This window comes from Cariama cristata, unplaced genomic scaffold, assembly GCF_000690535.1.
Source record: "Cariama cristata isolate BGI_N322 unplaced genomic scaffold, ASM69053v1 scaffold4454, whole genome shotgun sequence".
Lineage (NCBI taxonomy): Eukaryota > Metazoa > Chordata > Aves > Cariamiformes > Cariamidae > Cariama > Cariama cristata.
Genome location: NW_009613352.1, coordinates 1,555 through 21,076, shown reverse-complemented (window position 1 = coordinate 21,076; position 19,522 = coordinate 1,555). Strand labels below are relative to the sequence as shown.

The window sequence follows — 19,522 nt, the reverse complement described above, 5'->3', positions numbered from 1 at the left end:
GGCAGAGCCACCCTGCGGTACCCAGGGCTACCTCAGCTCCCCCAGCCATCCTGCAGCCACCAGCGTGTGAATCGCCTGACCTTGCTCGATAAAGCAGGAGGATGAAAAGCCGTGGCACTGGGAGATAAGACACGTGACAGGGGGGATGAATTCAGGGATTGATCCATCTGTCTCTTCCTTTGGCATGGCTTTTGGCTTTTTTCGGATGTGTCCCAGCGAGGCAGCTCTGTTCCTGCCCTTGGCCTTGGAGAGCCAACCTGGGCCTTTTTATTTTGCTCTTGAGCTTCAAACAAGGGAGCAGGAGAGTTGCCTCGTCTCCCCACGGTTGCTAAACAAGGCTCTGTTTGTTCCAGTGCAGGGTGAAATATGAAATCCCATCAAGCCGCCTCACTTATTAGAGAGATCTCAGTGAGCTGCTTATTATGCACCGTGGCATAATGCAGATTACGAATGTGACCGGGCGATAATTAGCAGAGCTGGAACTGTAATTAAACACTCCTGTGCTGTGCTGTGGTTTCTGTCGCAAAGTGGAAGGAAGCTGAACGGTTTCAAAACCTGCAGGTCCTCAATGTGCACATGCAGCTGCTGCTCCCAAGGCAAGGGGAGTGAGTGCTCCCCATCACCGCCTGGGCTTTTGCTGCTGCCCACCAAAGTTGGGCAGCTTGCCTGGTTCCTCTCTAGCTATTTTGTTGCTGGAGACTTGCTTTTGGCTTGCCAAATGTGGCATTGAGGAGCGGTTTGCTTTCTTGAGCCCCTTCAGAGGAGCCTCACACTTCCTTCGAGCTTCTTTCTTGCCCTAGATCCGCCAAGATGCACAGGATGAGGTTGCTGTATTTTGGGGGGTGGTTTGTCTGCAGGAACGCAGACCTCTCTGGCAGGTTCATGGGGTTTTTTTATGCCAAACCCACCTTTCTCAAATCCCATGGGAGGCAGCTGGGGCACAGGCCTTGGAGGTGGGTGGTGATGGAGAGCTGGGGATGGGCTCCTGGGGGGGAGTTGGTCCTGCCGGTGGGAGGTGGGAGGCAATGCTTGGGGAAGAGAGCTGTGGAGCCTGAGCTGTGCTGCCGGCAGAGGGGACCTTGTGGTCCAGCCACTGCTGTTTGAGACTTCCAGGCCATCTTTAATGCTCAGTGGGGTGAATGTGCTCCGGTGAGCTGGCCAGAGAGAGGACGAACACAGGAGGAGGTTGCAGGCAAAAGGTGCTTCGTGTTCTGCCAGAAGAGCAAATCTATTTGCACTGGCAAAGCCAGAAAATCTTGAGTTCACCACGGAGGTCACATTCATGTCCTCTGCACGTACCACCCCCATGGGAGCAGGCAGAAGCTGCTGGGCAGATGTGATGTCCTTCTCTGTGCTCCTCTGCGTAGAGATTTGCCTTTTGCACCTTCTCCACTTGTGGATGGTGTTTGTGTCGCTGAGGAGACGGAGAGGCTTCATGGGGTCATGCGTTGATGGGGAGATGGGATGCTCCAGATACTCGCTGTGGTTGTGGGCACCGTATTGTGTGGGGCAGGCGAGGCTGGATGTGCAAGCTTCTGCTGGAGTTACTTATCTTGCTTAAAGGATGGAGGGGTGTGAGCGAGAGAGGGAGCAGATGATTTTGGCAGCTGGTCAGGACCAGAATACCAGTTCAGGGTGGGAGTCTGACTGTTTGGTGGCTGTCAGCAGCATTGGCCAAGGAGAGGCAGCAGCAAGGTTGGAAGTGGTCATGGCTGGTGTCCCTGTCCACTCTTGGTGACCAGCAAGCTTGGCCTCTCCAGGGTTATAATCATCTCTCCTCAGCAGAGGCTTAGGAGGACATCTTTGTGTAACACTGGATGTTCTAGAGGGATCTTCCCCTGCTTGAAACCAAAACCCAGGTCAGTGCTCACTGATGATTTGATTAGTTTCCTCAGTCTGCTTCTCTTTTGAGGTTGCTTAGTATCTTACCAAGATCATAAACTAAAGAGAGAAGGTCTGAGCAGAGGATGAGCAGCTAGCCCCAAAACTGCAGCAAATCCTCGTGAGCCAAGGTGAGGGGATGACTGACTGCAACTGGCTTGGCTGATGAACCCTGAAGGACAGGAAGGTCTCCACCCTACCCTTCCCTTGGCCAGCAGCAAAATCAACCCGTCAGCCATCCTTCTCCTAACGCTGCTGTAATCTGCTAGCGTGGCAGAGAAGCCAAGGACCTTGGCTTGTCAGCAGCAGGGTGACTTGGCCGTGGTTTCACTTGGCGTGTTGGCTCGTTGGCTGTCCAAGCCCGGCTCTGGCTGTGAGATGTGGTTTCTGTGCGCAAGGAGAGCACGATGGCTGATGCAGTTGGCTCAGCTATCGACTGGATCAGGCTCTGAAGTGGATACTTGCGCAGAGAAGAGGGATGTGATCTGAATGCCTGCATCTTCAGGTGGTCACAGGGTAGATTTGGGAGGAGGAGGATGTTGGTTTTCATAGATGCTGGAGGGAGACCGCTACTCGTTCATCCTGTCCTGCCAGTTGAGCAGAAGCCTGTAATTTTTTTTCTTCTAATGAGCCATCAGGTCCAAAGTCATTGACTGCATTAACATCTGAGCAATAGCCAAAAGGCATCCTCACTGGAGATGATTACACTGGCAAAAGCCGTCGGGGAAGGAACTTGGCACAAACTCTTGAGCAGGAGAGCAGATATCTCCTACGGAGGGACTTTTGGGTGTGATCTATGTGACTACGAAGTGCCAGCTCTTCAGGGTTATGTGGGTATGGGCACGCCAGGTGGGAGAGACCTGTGAGATCCTTGTCCTCTGACAGGGTGTGGAACTTGAACTGCCTGCTGGCACAGGCATTGAGAAGGTGGCAGCCCTGGGCTTGAGGTTCTCCAGGAATGTAGATGCCTGTTGATACTTGTTCTCCTTCCAGTATTCCTGATGGTGACCGGCGTGCTTCTCCTTCCCCACAGATGGAGTCTCCGGTCTCTACGCCTGCGGTGTTGCCCTTGCATCTCCTCGTCCCTGTCGTTAACAATGACATCTCGTCTCCTTGTGAGCAGATCATGGTACGCACCCGCTCGGTGGGAGTGAACACCTGTGATGTGGCCCTGGCCACTGAGCCTGAGTGCCTGGGCCCGTGTGAGCCTGGGACCAGTGTGAACCTGGAGGGCATCGTCTGGCAAGAGACGGAGGATGGTAAGTGTCACTGGAGAGCTCTTTGCTCTTCTACAGTGTCATTTTGGAGTTACGGCAATCCCTTCCTTCCCGTGTCCCTGCCGTGTTGCTTGTTGGCACATCCTGGGCTTTCCCACCGCTACCTGGGTGGTCAGGACAGAGGAGCTATGGGGAGCAGCCCTTAATCTGTCCGGCAAAGGGAGTAATGGGCCAAAAACTTGCATCAACCCCATGCGTGGCATTATCCCCTTGCCCAGACAGTGGGTGAAAGTCTAAGCTGCCACTTCTCTGCCTTTCTACAAGAGCTAACTTGTTCTGGAGGTGCGAGAGGAAAGGCTGTGCCAGCCTGCACGGGAACTTGACAGAGTTGACTTCGTTTCTGCTTGGCAACCCGCGGGTCTGTCACAAAAACACTCAAACCTTGGGAGGCAGCAGAAATCTCCTGCTGGATTAAAAAACCCCAGCAGAGCTTTCAAAATCAACTCGGCGGGAGATCAGGCTCTCGTCTCTCTTGCCAAGCCAATCGAATCTTTTTTTCCGCCGGAGCTCGTCTCATCTGCGCACAGCTTGGTTTGCTTTCCCAGGTCCTTTGATGGGTTTTCGTTGCTGTTGGGGCTCTGCCAAGTAAAGCGGGGATGAATAGGTGGCTCAGTAGACAACGGCGAGTGCTGGAACCTGGCCTTCCCTCCAGCCTTGTTGGGATGCTGGAGGTTTCTGCTTTGGGAGGTTTGGGGTGAGCTCCTCATATTTGTGTCTGGCTTCAGCTGGGGTCTGGAAGCAGAAACAGAGCCCAGAAGCACAAAGGTGAGAAAGAGCAGTGGTGGTGGAAGCCAGTTGATGGTTCATCTCAGCTGGGTACACAAGAGCTCTACTTGGACATCTGCTCCTGCTCTTCCATCGCCGTTGCATGCGGAGAATGAAGCTGTTGGCCTTTATCCCCTGGCCACTCCTCGCTGCAACAGTCTTTGTTACCTCCAGTGGAAGCTAAACTGAAACCTGTGTTCCCATGAGCTGCTACTGGGGGGATTCCCTTCTTGCCCTGTGCTTTAGGAAGACGGGGATGGGGCCAGTTTGCCTTTTCTCTCTCCCTGCTGGGAAACTGGTTTTGAAACTGATCGGCGCAGGACCAAATGCTGAAATTGCTCCCATTGGGAAAAGCATTGGGAAGAGAGGAGTGCATGGACCATGCTGGAGGAGACGAGGATGTGCTAGCTTGGGATGGGGACCTCCGCACTCCTCTGCCCTCTCTGCTTCACCATCCGTTCTGTATGACAAAACTTATCCAGATTGAGGCAACTGGGAGCTGTATGTATGTCTTTTTTTCTGCTGCTCCAGGGCAGAAAGATGCAATACGTTGTAAAATTGGGCCCAAGGATCCTCTTTTTTTGAGCTAGGCTTGCTGGTAAGGACAAGGAGGCACAAAGCAGGAGTGTTCAGGAGCCCTGCTGCGCTCACCTCAGGGCTGGGAGATCTGCCGGCAGAATCTGCTGAGAGGAAACCTGCGGAAGGTCTTCTGCTGAGCTACCAGTGCTCTGGCACTGCTTGTTTGGTGTTGGCAAAGAGCCTGAGCGCTTTACAGGATGCAATACCTTCAGCTACGAACACTGAGGCATGGCCAGGCTGAGTGTTGGGACACGCAGCAGTGCAGAGCATCAGCACCCCCGACTTTCGGGGCTGCGTGTTAGGACCCCCACCACCTCCCTGTCCCCACCAGCATGCCATCTGGTATGATTTCCCTCAGCCCAAAAACCCCAGAGCTGCAGAGTTCACTGAAAATCCCGGGACTGCTGGAGACCCCCACAGGCAGCAGCAAAGCTGATGAGAGCTTGGACCTCATAGGGGATGGTTTTTTGGGTGGAAGTCAGGAGAAAGAGGCTCATGGTGGCCGGAGGAGCCCACATGGCCATGCCAGGAAGGATGAACAGAGCATCCTTGAAGCAGAGAGTGCAAAAACACCCTCACCCCCACCAGTTGAGGGGCAGTGATGTGGGAGCAGTTGCTGGTTTCCCCTCCCTTTTCTCCTGCTCCTCACCCCACAGCGAAACTCTGCAGCCCATCTGCCTGTCCATCCACATTACCCCTTGCTTCCGCAGCCACCATTCCAGAGCATGCCTCGGAGGCACCCTGCGATTTCCCACAGCCTGGCTATTTTTCATCTGTGGTAATTTGATGAACTCACGCAAAGATCCTTCTCCACTGACTGCTGCTTGGTTGCCACCGTTGAGAGCAATGACTTTTACGGCCAGCCCTGCAGAAGACAAACTGTGCCGTTGCCTTTGGTCGCTTCTGGTCTGCTGCGCGTGTTGGCTCCTGTTGTAGTAGCATCTCTTGTCCTCGAATGAAAATCCAGGGTGAAACCGTTCCTATTTCCTGCCTGACATCTCTCTCCTGCTTTGCCGTTGTTACTGGTGGGGGTCAAGGGTGATGCTGGAGGAGATGCTGGACCTGGCTGTCCAGAGCTGGAGCTTGTGAAATGTATAGGGATGCAGTGAGCATCTCCCCTTGCTCAAAGGATACAGGGGAGAAAGGTACACCAAGGGCATGTCTACAAAGCTAAATGAGGTGCTTTCAGCATGTGTGAGGATGCCTGTATGCCTGGAAACTATCTCCAAGATCTGCAGAGATATCTCAGCACCCTCACCCAGAGGGATCCATCTCTCCCCGTGCTCATTGTGCTGCTGCAGCCTTGCTGGACCACTCGGAAAGACCCCGGGGCAGCAGGAACAGCTCTTGGCTTGTATCAAGTGTCCTCTCCAGTGGTGGAGAGGAGCTTGCTGGCTCAACTGCAGCAACTGCTTTCTCCCCAGGGGTGGCGTTCCTGAATCCCCTGGAGCGATTGGCATGGGGGAGATGTGCAGAATTATGGTTGCTCCCACTTATGTCCCAGTTCCCCAAGTGGGATGCGGTGGGCACTTCTGGGTCTCAGTGAACCTCACCCCGCCAGGCAGCATCACAAGCAGTTCCCACCAAGCCTCTCAGAAGATGGGCATCTCTTCTTGGTAGTACAATGCCTCCTTGAAGATTGGGTTTGTCAGATGTGCCCCTTAGATTCCCGTAGTAATTGCTCTGACATAGACCTTTTTGCAAGCTGTTCTCCTAACTGTGCGGTAATGGCATGTGCCCCTGAGCCCAGGGGATCGGTGTTGCTCTGAGCACGCTGGTGAAAGTGTATTTGGGCTCAGGTAGTTGCTCTTTACCAACTTGTTCACCCCAAAGAAGCCCATGGCTTGTTGGAGGCATCTGCCTGCCTTGAATGCCTCCAGAAGGGGCTGGGTAGAGGAAGGCAACATGGTTCTTAGACCAGAGCTCACTTCTTGTGGAAGATGGCTTTGAGTTGGCCATGGAGCTGCAAAATGAAGGAGAAAGGCTCCTTAAAGCCAAAGCCCAGCCATGCTGGAGTGACCTCAGAAGAACAAGCTGGAGCTGACCCATCTGAGATGGGAGCATGAAGCTCTGAGGAGCCCCATGATGTCACTCCTGCCTTGAACACTGGCTTTGTCCTCTCCCCCCACTAGAAAACCTGCTGCAAGACTGATTGCCACCAAAGACATCTCAGTGGGCTCCCACCACCAAACATCTGGCTCTGGGCTTTTAGTCCATCTGCTCTGCCACTGCCTCAGGTTGGTGTTGGGCCGAGGTCTGGTCTTGCCAGTGGCGGGCACTGGTTGTACAGGCTCTCCCACAGCCGTGCTGGTGACACCGTCCCTTCGCTGAGCCCATCTTGTGCAGGGACGTGTTTTATTGAAACGCCTTTGGTGGGGAGCAGCTGTCTTGGCCGTTCCCCTAATTCTGTTAGGTGTGATTTCGATCTGCAGTAACTATTAACTGATCTAATTACACCGGAAAGTATCGCTCTGTTTGCTGCCTCGTTAGCTGCTGGGTCTTCTCTGTCCCCCTCAGTGGAGCTAATGTCACCTGGCTCGGAGCAAGTCACCTCCTGACCTCCGCTCACAGCGAGTGGACGGGGTCCCAGTGCCACACCAGTGCTGTTCATAGCTGAAACAAGCTGTGAACATCTGGGACCTGACAGACAAAACCTCTGAGCAAGGAGGGTCGTGGTGTGGCAGCACCAAGAAAACAGCAGCAAACTCTCTCTATGTCCCTTCCTCCAGCGCTCTGCTGGGACGGCAGTGGCAGGTCACTCACGGCCAAGCTTTGCACGCTCCGGGTGTTTGGATTGCCCTTTTGCAAACATCTCTTGGGGGTATGATGGAGCGTGAACGTCCTTGGGTCTGCAGATGCCAGCATCAATGTGTCCTTGCTTGGAGCAGGAGAGAGATGCTATAGTGTCACTGTTTAAGGCTGGGCTGGCCCTTAAAGCGGGTGGCAGATGCTCTCTATTAACCCCTTCCTTTCCCAGGAGGAGAAGGAGAGGAGAAAAGGGAGAGAGACTTAGAGGTTAGAAAGTTAAAACAACTTTAATAAAACAATAACAATTAAAAAGAGTATAAATAATACTAATAGTACTAGTAATAGAAATAGAAATATAAAAAATGAATATCGAGCTTCCCAATGATGATCACGGGACTGTGTGCAATGGTGGCTTACGGTACTTACACTGCAGGGTGGGCACCCCCATGTCCCGGACTGGACTTGGCAGCAGACAGGAACCAGTTTCAAGAATACATGGATTGGAACTGGAGGCAGGAGAGCGAGCAGAGTCCCACAAGGATGTGGGCCGTGACAGAAAGAGGAGCTGAGCCCTGTGATCCCTTAGCTTGATACTGAATATCCACGTGTACGGAATGGAATATGTCGTTGGTCAGTCCTTGGTCACCTGTCCCGTCTGCAGCTTCATACAGGTGCGATCCTCTTCTGCCTCCACCGACACGGGCCAGAAGAGAGCCCACAGCGGCTCTGGTTCCCACAGGAACAAGCACACACGTGGGCCTTTCAGCATAACAGTCCTACTTCTGCTCCAGCAACAACTACAACCATCAAGCACCATCAGCTCTAAAAGCAGATACTGCCTGAAAAACATGTAGTCAGCTGCAGAGAGTTCAGTTACTTAGAAGAAACTTAACTGAAGAAATCTACTATAAGGGAGAAATGGCCCTGTTTTGGCTAAACCAGGACAAATAGATTGGGAGAGGATAGGGAAGGATTGGAGGGTGAGGGCAAAGAGTGGAAGGTTTTACCGTAACCGTGAGGGAACCCAACCCCAAATTTGATGGCTTTGCACATTGAACGTGTTGTCTCACTGTTCCCCGCAGCCTTCAGTCGTGCCTCTGGTTTCCCTCTGGGGATGTTTTAAAAGGGGGATGTGCCAAGATTGCACTGCTTATGGGTGGGCCTTGGGGCTTCAAAGGGTACTACGCCATCCCCTACGCTCCAGTCGTCTTAGCCGTATCTACTTGAACCCAGAAGCAGGAGGTGGGTTTTAAGCCTGATGCAGCAAGGATGAGGAGTGGGAATATGGATTTCTCATTTGCTTTAATGGCATTTCCCAAAGTAACGAGCAGTTGTAAATCCCCTCCAAGGTTGCTGAGCCGATGCGCAGGCTCAACGCACTTCTCCTAAAGCTGTGACAGTGCAGCTGTGACCGCTCTCGTCTTCAGATCAGCAATCCTGCAGCTCACTCCAGGTGGGAGCATCATCCGGCACTGCTCGGTGATGGGGCATCTTGTCTCCGGTGCCGTGAGGGTTGCTGGTGTTTTGGGCTGCTGCCTCGCACCCTCCTCCTGCTTCACCAACGGATGGGGAGGCTGCAAACCCCTGGGCACGGTGGCTGCTTGCGTGTTGGCATAGAGAAGCAGAGCTTTATTATGCATCATTCTCTGATGCTCCCCTGGCACCACTGCTTCGTGTCTAATATCTGCTGGCTTGACAGTGCAGGGAGCTGGAGGAGAGCTAATGCACCGCTTATCGCTCTCAAAGCATCTGTCAGCTTTGTACGGAGGCTGTTTTATCAATAGGTGAACAATATTCTGCTCCAGACAGGACTTCTGCTTGCGTCCGTCTCCCTAAGGCACGTCTGTAGCTGCCCCAGGTAATACCAGCTGGGGCTCCTGCTTTAGCTGCTGAGCGTTGGATTAAAGGACTTGTTTACAAGGAGGCTCTTGAGCTGCAAGCTGCTCTGCCACGCTTTTCTGGGAGCTAAATTGGTTTTGATTCCTCTGCCTCCCTTCTCCAGGAACATGAGGATGGAGGTCCCGGCTGCTTGCAGGTGGCTCTAGGGGCCCTGCCAAGCCTTGAGAGGCACCAAGGTTCCCCAAAATCCTGGAAGCATCTTCTGGATGGGCTTCAGGCCACGGGGAGGGAGCTGTGGCCCGCAATCCCACATGAGTGCAGGCCTGTGTGGGTTGCAGTTGGATGGGCTGTCCTCTTGCAGGGGATGTCAGGACCTCGCTCATAGTCACATCATCACTGTTACCAAAGGCGGACACTTGTTGCGGAGTTTGGGCAGGAGCACAGCAGTGGGTGTTGTGTGTGTTTGGCAGGTCCTGGTGAACTAAATGCCCATCCCATGGAATCAGCAACAAGTCACTTTGGTCACCAGGACCCACAAACACACCCTTGCTGGCTCCTTGTCCCTTGGTGTGACCCAAGCTGAAGATTTTCCTGCTGCTTTTTCCATATTCCAGCATCTAAGGCCCCTCTCGTAACCCTGCTGTCCTTTGGAAAGCAGGGTGTTAGGCAGCCAGGGAGTCATGCACTATCTGAGCATCCATCCATGCATGGTTTAATGGAATGATCATATCTCCCTTTGACCCTGCTGGGGAGACTGTATTGGGTTTGTGTGGCAAGGTTTTGGTAGAGGAGGACTTCTCTGTGAGAAGACACCAGAAGCTGCCCCATGTCCAACAGAGCCGATACCAGCCAGCTTCAGGACTGACCTGCTGCTAGCCAAAGCTGAGGCCATCAGTGATGGTGGTAGCACCTCTGTGATAACATATTTCAGAAGGGGTAAAAAAACTGCTGCGCAACAGCAGCTGGGAGAGAGGAGTGAGAATATGTGAGAGAAACAACTCTGCAAACCCCAGATCAGTGCAGGAGGGGGAGGTGCTGCAGGCCCGGAGCAGAGATTCCCCGCCAGCCCCTGGTGCAGCCCATGGGCACGGAGGTGTGTCGGTACCTGAGCAAAGTCCCCACCAGGCAGCTCCTGCTGGTTGTGTCCCTGCTCAAAGCAAGGATGAGACGTCCCGCAGAAAGGGAGAGGAGGAGAGAAAACGGAGGAGAGAGCTTGCTCAGGGCTCCTGGCGGGACCTGTTGCCCTGTGGAGAGAGGAGCCCAGGCTGGAGCAGGTCTTCTGGCAGAACTTGTAGCCCCATGGAGGACCCATGCTGGAGCAGTCTGTGCCTGAAGGGCTGCACCCCGTGGAAAAGATGCATGCTAGAGCAGCTCATGAACTGCAGCCCATGGGAAAGGCCCACGTTGGAGAAGTTCATGGAGGACTGCCATGGGATGGACTCCATGCTGGAGCAGGGGAAGAGCGAGAGGAGGAAGGAGCAGCAGAGACAACATGTGATGAACTGACCGCAGCCCTCATTCCCTACCCCTCTGTGCTGCTCGGGGGTGGAGGTGGAGAAATTGGGAGTGAAGTTGAGCCCAGGAAGAAGGAGGAGGGAGGGGAGTGGAAAAGGTTAAGATTTGTTTTTATTTCTCATTATCCTAGTCTAATTTGTTTGGCAATAAATTAAATTAGTTTCCCTAGTTGAGTCTGTTTTGCCCATGATGGTAATTGCTGAGTGATCTCTCCCTGCTGGGAGAGGTGGCCCTTGTGCTGGCCATCCTCTGCCCCATGGTGTCCTCTGCCTTCCTGGCAGCAGCAGCCAGAGCTGTTGCATGACAGTCGTGCAACAGCTTTGGGTGTTGTGTCCTAAAGCCTGGGCGCTACAGGTCAGACCAGGCTCCCTGCACATGAGCAGGGCTTATGGCAAAGCTTGAGCATCTCAAAAGTGATGCAGCTGGAGCAGAAATGAACTGAAGAAGGGGCATCCTAAAACCAGGGCATCCCAAAGATGATGCAGCTGGAGAAATTAATGGAAGAAGGGGCATCCCAAAAGTGATAACAGCTGGAGGAGGAATTCATGTAGGAAGGGGCATCTCAAAGCTGGGGCATCCCAAAGGTGATGCAGCTGCAGGAGGAATTCATGGAAGAAGGACCTTGAACGCCTCCAGGTGCTGGAGGTTTGGTGGTGCCCTGGAGCAGGATCAGTGCAAGCTGGATCCCTGCTCCTGGTCCCTGCTGCAGATGGGATGTGGAACTACACCGACCTGGGATCTCAGCTGGTTCATAGACCTGCAGGCAAGGTACCTCTCCTTGAGTTGGGAAATACCACCAGCTGTTGTCCCACTGCCTTACAGAGGTCCCCTGCACCCCAAAATTAGCAGAAAGCTGGAAGAACTCTCAGTGACTGTCTTTTCCAACTGCTGAGGCAACATCTCCTAGCTCCCCACAAGGTTGGGGACGCTCCTCCAAGTACTCTAGCAGTCCCCACCACGTTTGAGGACCTGGCCTTGCTGGAGGCAGTTCAGTAGCATCATGGCTGGGTAGTGTTGAGCCATGCAATGAACTGGCCATGCATGAGTCTGAGAGCATCCCTGCTCACCGCAGGTGCTGGCACTCCGGTTTCTCAGCGGGGCTTGGAGAAGTTCTTGGTTGGGCTTTGGGGCTTCATCTTTGCATCTTAGGACCTGGGGCATGTTTCCCCCCAATACAATGGCTCCTGGTGCCCACAGCCCTGGTCTGCAAGCAGACACCACCACCTATGTTTTAACATGGAAGAGCTGTCCCCCAGCAGGGACTATCCATTGGAAAGGCTTCGTCTGGTCTAATTTAAGGCTCTGTTGGGACGGAGGAGTTCACATGGCATTGTTCTTGTCCATCCCATGTCCCCACCAGCTGAGTACACCCACCGAGCCTCAGCTCTGCTGCTACAGAGCACCCATGCGGGGACCATACAAGGACCAGACGGTGCTTCTTTACATCTCCCTGCTTCCTTCATCTCTTTATCCATTTTTACAGGATTATCTCATACGTTGCCATCCTAGACGGCAATCTGGCACTGTCAACGCACCATTAATTTTTCCTGCAGGGGTGCAACTCTGCAGTGACTTGAACACTCAGCAGCTGGGATGCTGAGCAGTTTGCACCTAGATTTGGGTAGTATCGATTGCTTAAGAGCTTCAAAGGTGTCACCTTCCCATAAAACCAGGTGGGACTGGAGTTATCCGAGTGGGATTCCTCCTCTGCAAGAGCGTTGCTGCCAGCTCTTTGTGCATGAGCATCTCCAGCCTTGGGGACGCAAGGGCATTGCCTCCTCGCTGCTCACCCTTGCACTGCCCATGCCTGCTCATCATCCTGCCACGGGAGTGGGACACGGCGGGTGAAAAAAGCTGCTTAGGATCTGTCCCCAGGGTTTAAATTGTCCTGGGTTATTGTTGGAGGATTAGGAGGGGATTTGGTATGATTGGTTGCAGCGGGTTAAATATAGGCTGGTGTGTGTTGGAGGGCTGACGGTCCAACAGGGAAGGGAGGGAGGGCTGTGTGCTGGCTTGCTTCGCCCCTTCGTCTTTCATCTCTCTTGTGATTTCGGTGACAGGGAAAAAAAAAAAAATGCCAGCACATTCTTTCTAATATTGCACGCTGGCCCCGGGATGCACAAGCCACTCTGGTGGCTTGTTGTGCAATTAACTTCCAGTGGCACACATGGTCTTCACTGGCTTCGAAGAGGGCTTGAACCAGCACTGGCTGCGCAGCAGGGAGGGCAGAGGGAGCTGCTCCTCTGAGCCCTGTGGCCAAGAGGGATGGGGTCTGGGTTAGGGCTGCTGGTCCTTCAGCAGCTACTTGGTCCTTCTGCAGCTCCTGGGAGCATCCCGCAGCAGCTCCACACCGGTGTCCTGGGGATGGTGGGTTTGGGCTGGCATGCAGGATGCAGCCAACAGCTTCCCTGGGTTTTAAGGGAAGGGGGGACAGGCTCCTGCCTGCCAAAAAAAGCTGCATTAGGAGGAACGGAAGTAGAAGACCACTCTTTGTGTGCCCTCCTTGGGATGCCTGGGATCAGCATTCCCGTTTCTCATCGATCTCTCCCTGTGTGGGACTGTGGGCTCCCAGCAGTTGATTTCGCTGCTTGTTTCTACCCCACATCATCTCCAGCATCGCATCCTGGCTATGTCCGTATTAAGGCAGGTCCCCAGCATCTTCCTCCGAAGGCAGGACCCAGTCACTCCTGCTCACCAGGATGAGCTGGCTGTATGTCTTGCCCATGTGCCGGCACCATGTCTTCCCACAACCTGCTCCCACCAGAGCACCCAACATTTTTCCAGGAGAAAGGGAAGACCTGCATTTCATTTCTCTTTCTGAAGGAGACCCACATGTTGGACCTTGGCTCTGTATATTATCCCCCCCGAAGCCTGCAGCTGGCTGCTGGCACAGCACAATGGGGGATACAGGCTGAGATTTATAAATGTGCTTCAGGCACAGCTGCTCTGGGCTCCCTCGGCTCCATCCATCTCCCGGGGCTGCTCGGCTGTATATCTCACTGTGCTCATCAACCCTTGCAAACGAGTTTCCTATCTCCTGAGTTTTACCTTGCTCAGATTAATGTGCTCAGTGCAACGAACTCCGCTCCCAGTCAAATTAGTTGTGTGGTAATCAGAATGGTCCATGGCGCGAAGGAAATACCCACAAAGCTGAGTGATGCTGCAAAAGACCCCTCTGCCTCCAAGAAGAGATGCGGGGGGTCTGTATCCTCGGCGTGGGTGTGAGCCAGGCTGCTTCTCTTCTTGAAATGGTGTGAAAAAGCTGAAACCACCAGGTTTTCCGAATGCCAAGTGCCTTTGCTCCATCATGGGAGGAGATGCAGCCCTGTGGATGGTTCTCCAGGCAGAGATACAGGACTGAAGGGTGTCCTGGGGGGTGAAGCAGCAAAGCAAAGCAGGGAGATGAGGGTTGTTCCCCCAAGGTTGGGTTTTCTTACCAGGGGCGGTCGCCTCTGCAGGGCTGCTGGGCTCAGCTTGCCATCTAGTGGCAATAACAGCCTTTTCCGGAGGGCCGTGAGGTTCACAGCTGCGCATGGCTGGGTCATAGCTCTGCTGGGGGGTCTGCAGCTCTGTGTTGGAGTCCACAGCCTTGCTGGGGCTGTGTACATCTCCCCCGAGGGGTTCTCAGCCCTTCCTCCCCAGAGATCGCCTTCCCCACCCTACCTGAGTGCACATGGAGCCAGCATGGATCATCAAGCCTCTTCAAATCCTGCAGCCCTTTGGAAGTCACTGGTTTTAGCATCCCCATGAAAATAGGGAAGAGCGCTGAGGGGCTGAAGGAGGAGAGCTTGGGCGGATGCCAGCCAGAGCCATGCCAAGAGAGGGAATGAGCCAGGGATCTCCAGCTCCCATCTTGGTGCCCCTCCAGTCCAGAGCCCGGCGTCTCACCTCTCCCAAGAGCCCAAGACCCCATGTCCACCTTCCTCCAGCCCTAGAGCTGAGCTCTTCCTCTTGCCTGTCTGGAGGGGTAGATCCCCCTTTGCCCTGATGCCCAGGGAAGCGCAAGAAGCCATGGGGTCATGCCTGGCCCTGTCTGATCCTTGCCCCTCGCCTTACAGGTATGCTGGTGGTCAACGTCACCTGGAGGAACAAGACGTACGTGGGGACACTGCTTGACTGCACGCAGCACGACTGGGCACCTCCCCGGTAAGCAGGTGGTGGGGTGCAGCAGCGCTGTCTCAGCCCCCTTTGCCCAGGCGCAGAGGGCAAACCCAGCCACATCTGGCCCCTGTACAACCCAGTACACTCTGCCCTGTACCCATGGGGCTGACAGTGGGGGTTGGCATCTCCTCCTTGCCCAGCCAAGCTGCTTCCCTGGCTCTTTGCCCCTGCAGTCACAGGCTCCCCTGTCCTGGAGACTGGAGATGGTTGAGCATTTGCCAATGGACATCTCTGGTTCCTCTTTACTGGTCAGTGTCGGGGACAAGCCTGCAGGATTGATAGCGAGGGGACGAAGGGTGTCTCCACTGTGCAGTGGGGACAGTATAGCCCGGCACGGCCATCTCTCCATTAAAACTTCCATGTCCTCCTCCTGGCAGGTTCTGCGACTCTCCCACCAGTGACCTGGAGATGCGCAATGGCCGGGGCAGGGGCAAACGCATGCGCCCTAACAGCAACACGCCTGTCAATGAGACGGCCGCCGCCTCGGACAGCAAAGGGACCAGCAACAGCAGCAAGACCCGGGCAGGAGCCAACAGCAAAGGGCGCCGGGGGAGCCAGAACTCCTCGGACCACCGCACGCCGCCCGGCGGCGCAGCGGAGGATGTGAAGGCCAGTCCTTCCTCCGTCACCAAGCGGAAGAGCAAACCGCTCTCTGACATGGAGCTGAACTCCAGCTCGGAGGACTCCAAAGGCAGCAAACGCATCCGCACAAACTCAATGGGCTCGGCAGCTGTGCCGCCCGCTGCGGTCAAGGTGGAGCCAGCTGTCCTCGACCGAAACTGCCCTTCTCCCATCCTCATCGACTGTCCCCACCCAAACTGTAACAAGAAGTACAAGCACATCAACGGTCTGAAGTACCACCAGGCACACGCACACACAGACGACGACAGCAAGCTGGAGGCAGATGTGGACAGCGAGTATGGCGAGGAGCCCTCCCTGCACGCGGACATTGGGAGCTGCAATGGTGCCACTGTCTCTCAGAAGGGCTCGCTCTCGCCAGCTCGCTCGGCCACCCCTAAGGTGCGCTTGATGGAGCCCCACAGTCCCTCACCGTCCAGCAAGTTCAGCGCCAAGGTCCCCTGCAAGAAGAAGCTGGGTGGGGAAGGAGACACTGACCCAGGTGCCCTGTCGAATGACGGCTCTGAGGATGGTCCCTCGGTGGCTGATGAGACGAGTAATGATGGCTTTGATGCTCTGGAGAAGCGATGTGTTGAAAAGGACAAGTCAAAGAAGGCATCTGGTGCTAAGCCGGAGAAGATCCCTTCCAAAAGCTTGAAGTCTGCCAGGCCAATTGCGCCAGCCATCCCCCCCCAGCCAATTTACACCTTCCAGACAGCCACACTCACCACAGCCAGCCCTGGTTCCTCCACCGGCCTTGCCACCACCGTGGTCCAGACCATGCCCAACAGCCCTCAACTCAAACCCATCCAGCCCAAGCCTACAGTGATGGGGGAGCCCTTTGCAGTCAATCCTGCCCTCACCCCTTCCAAGGAGAAGAAGAAGAAGGACAAGAAGAAGAAGGAGCCCAAGGAGGCAGAAAACCCTTTGACTCCTGGCAAAGCCTGCAGAGCAGAGGAAGGCAAGAGCCCTTTCCGGGGTGAATCCAGTGACCTGGGAATGAAAGGCGAGGGCCTACTGAATGGCTCGTCCGACCCCCACCAGAGCCGGCTTGCCAGCATCAAGGCTGAGGCAGATAAAATCTACAGCTTCACTGACAACGCCCCAAGCCCCTCCATCGGTGGTGCCAGCAGGCTGGAGAACACCAACCCAGCCCAACCCATGACCCCACTGCACGTTGTCACCCAGAACGGGGCAGAGGCGAGCTCCGTGAAGACCAACAGCCCGGCCTACTCGGACATCTCCGATGCCGGGGAGGATGGGGAGGGCAAACTGGAGAGCGTGAAAGCGAAGGATCCGGAGCAGCTGGTCAAGGAAGGTGCCAAAAAAGCTCTCTTCCCCCCGCAACCACAGAGCAAAGAGTCTCCCTACTACCAAGGCTTTGAAACCTACTATTCCCCTGGCTACCCTCAGGCAAGCCCGGGACCCTTGAACCCCGGCAGCCAGGCTGCGGCCGAGACGCAGGCCTTGAAGCTGAAGAAGGACGAGGAGCAGGAGAACCTGGAGGTGAAGGTGAAGAGTGAAGGTTGCGAAGAGAAGAAAGCAGAGCTTGGCGGTTCCAGCCAGCAACCCTCGGTCATCCAGCAGCGTCCCAATATGTACATGCAGTCCCTCTACTACAACCAGTACGCCTACGTGCCCCCCTATGGCTACAACGAGCAGGGCTACCACGCTCACCTGCTGAGCACCAACCCTGCCTACCGCCAGCAGTACGAGGAGCAGCAGAAGCAGCGGCAGAGCCTGGAGCAGCAGCAGCAGCGAGGGCTGGAGAAGAAGACGGAGCTGGGCTTGAAGGAGAGGGAGGCAGCGCTCAAAGAGGAGTGGAAGCAAAAGCCACCCATGCCCCCAACGCTAACCAAAGCCCCAAGCCTCACAGACCTCGTCAAGTCAGGGCTGAGCAAGGCCAAGGAGCAAGGAGGTCCCGACATGGCCAAATCCGTCATCATCCCCAAGCTGGAGGACTCATCCAAGCTATCTGGCAGCCAGGTCGCCGAGGGGCTCAAGGTGAAGCTAAGTGAGGCCAGCCACCTTGGGAAGGAGAGCACCGAGACGAAGGCTGGCTCTGAGTGTGGCCGGCAAGCAGAGGTGGACCCTGTGCTCTGGTACAGACAGGTAATGCCCTCCCACTGCCCACTGGGCCCTGCCCAGCAGCCCAGCAGTGGGCTTTCTCCTGGAGGAAGCCCCTTGCTGTGGCTTCTCTGCAGGGATTTGCTGGGGCCATTGCCTCAGAGAACAAGGGTTGTCCTCTGCTCATGATGGGACTCCATGAGGTTCCCTTTGGGCCAGCAAAAGCATGGGGCTGGGAGGCCACGGATGGGCCAAGGAGAGCCTGGGGAAGGGGAGTGGGTTTCACTGGTCTCTTCCAAATCTGGCCTGGTTTTAGGACTTGCAAGGCTGGGGAGAGGCAGCTGTTTTGATGATTGGCTGATTCTTGCAGGAAGCTGAGCCCCGGATGTGGACCTATGTGTACCCGGCGAAGTACTCGGACATCAAGACCGAGGACGAGCGGTGGAAAGAAGAGAGGGACCGAAAGTTGAAGGAAGAAAGAAATCGAAGCAAAGAAGCCGCATCCAAGGAGGACGGGAAGGAGAGCACCAGCTCCGAGTGCAAACTGACCCCCACCGAGGAGGCTCGCATGGTGGGGAAGGACCCCAGACCCAGTGTCCATGTCCCTGTGTCTTCACCCCTCACACAGCATCAGTCCTACATCCCATACATGCACGGCTACTCCTACAGCCAGTCGTATGACCCCAACCACCCCAGCTACCGGGCCATGCCCACCGTCATGATGCAGAATTACCCAGGTAGGGAGCCAGAGTCTTCTCGGGGACATCCCTTTCCAGGCTGTCCCTGCTCCTGGAGCAGGGGACGGCTGTAGGACATCCTCTTGCACGTGGTGGCACATGTACAGAGCCACGTGCTCCCACTGTGCCACCTGAAGACTCCTCATGCTTGACTCCTTTTTCTCGTCCCCCCAGGATCATACCTACCCTCCAGCTATTCCTTCTCCCCATACGGGAGCAAGGCGTCCGGGAGCGACGACAGCGACAAGTCCCGAGCCAGCCCCAGTGTGAGTTGTAAATCCAGCTCAGAGTCCAAGGCCCTGGACATCCTGCAGCAGCTGCCCCCCCCCAGCCACTACAAGAGCAAATCGCCCACGGTGAGGGTCAGGAAGGTGCTGGGTTTGCCCAGCTCTGCATGAGCTTCAGGACAGTCCCTGGATCCTATAACCAGGCTGGAGCAACTCTGCCTGCCATGGGTTTTTGCTGTTCCTGCTGCTGTAGGAGACCTGGGACTGTGGCGTAATCCCACAACACAACCCCTTTTGGGATGGACAAGCCAAACCTGTGGGCAGGGCTGGCCCAGAGAAGCACCAGGGGTCCTCCAGGCCTTGCAGCAACCGGGTGAAACTTCTTCTCAGCCCTGGAGCTGGTGGGTGGGATGCAGGGGCTGTCTCCATTCCCATGGCAGTGTAGGGTCACGAGCTCCTCCTAGGCTGAGCTGGGACACAGAGCTTTGACACAGTAAGGAAAGAACTGCCCTGAAACAGGACTTTTGGGCTGATCAGTGGCCATCCGGTCATCTCCCAGCAGCGCCATGGGGAGCCTTTGGGCAAAGGCTAGTGGGGGGAATATCATCCCAGTGGGACACCCAGCATGTGTCCAGTGCTACCCTGCACCCTGGGATAGTTGGTCGCATCCCTCAGCGTGTGTCTGCTTTTCCTCCCCAGATAAGCGAGAAGACGTCTCAGGAGAGGGACCGCAGCGGCTGCGGGGTGGTGGGAGGTGGCGGGAGCTGTAGCAGTGTCGGGGGAGCTGGCGGGGGAGAGAGGAATGCTGACCGGCCTCGCACCTCGCCATCTCAGCGCCTGCTCTCAACGCATCACCACCACCACCACCTCGGTTACTCGCTGCTGCCAGCACAGTACAACCTGCCCTATGCAACAGGTGAGAGCCGAACCTCACCCCGGCACTCAGCCAGGGCCATGGGCATGGTTTGGGGGAGCTGGGAAAGAGCTGTAGCCACATTTGATCAGTGCGGGCCCTTGCACTGAGCTTCGCTTTGACCAAATCTGGCACTTTCCAGCTCCCCCAGCATGGCTGGGTGCCTCTCCCAGGCTGTCAGCACCTGATGCTGCT

The 19,522-nt window shown here is 55.4% G+C and overlaps 1 protein-coding gene across 1 annotated transcript in view; it reads left to right on the top strand.

Annotated features, from left to right (window-relative positions):
• Window positions 1–19,522, top strand: part of ZNF609 (zinc finger protein 609) — a 58,054-nt gene that overhangs the window by 38,433 nt on the left and 99 nt on the right. Inside the window, exons 2-7 of the mRNA XM_009698966.1 lie at window positions 2,915–3,140; window positions 14,663–14,750; window positions 15,143–17,495; window positions 17,821–18,187; window positions 18,362–18,543; window positions 19,114–19,330. Of these exons, the coding sequence (XP_009697268.1) occupies window positions 2,915–3,140; window positions 14,663–14,750; window positions 15,143–17,495; window positions 17,821–18,187; window positions 18,362–18,543; window positions 19,114–19,330 (3,433 nt within the window). The remainder of the gene's footprint in view (window positions 1–2,914; window positions 3,141–14,662; window positions 14,751–15,142; window positions 17,496–17,820; window positions 18,188–18,361; window positions 18,544–19,113; window positions 19,331–19,522) is intronic.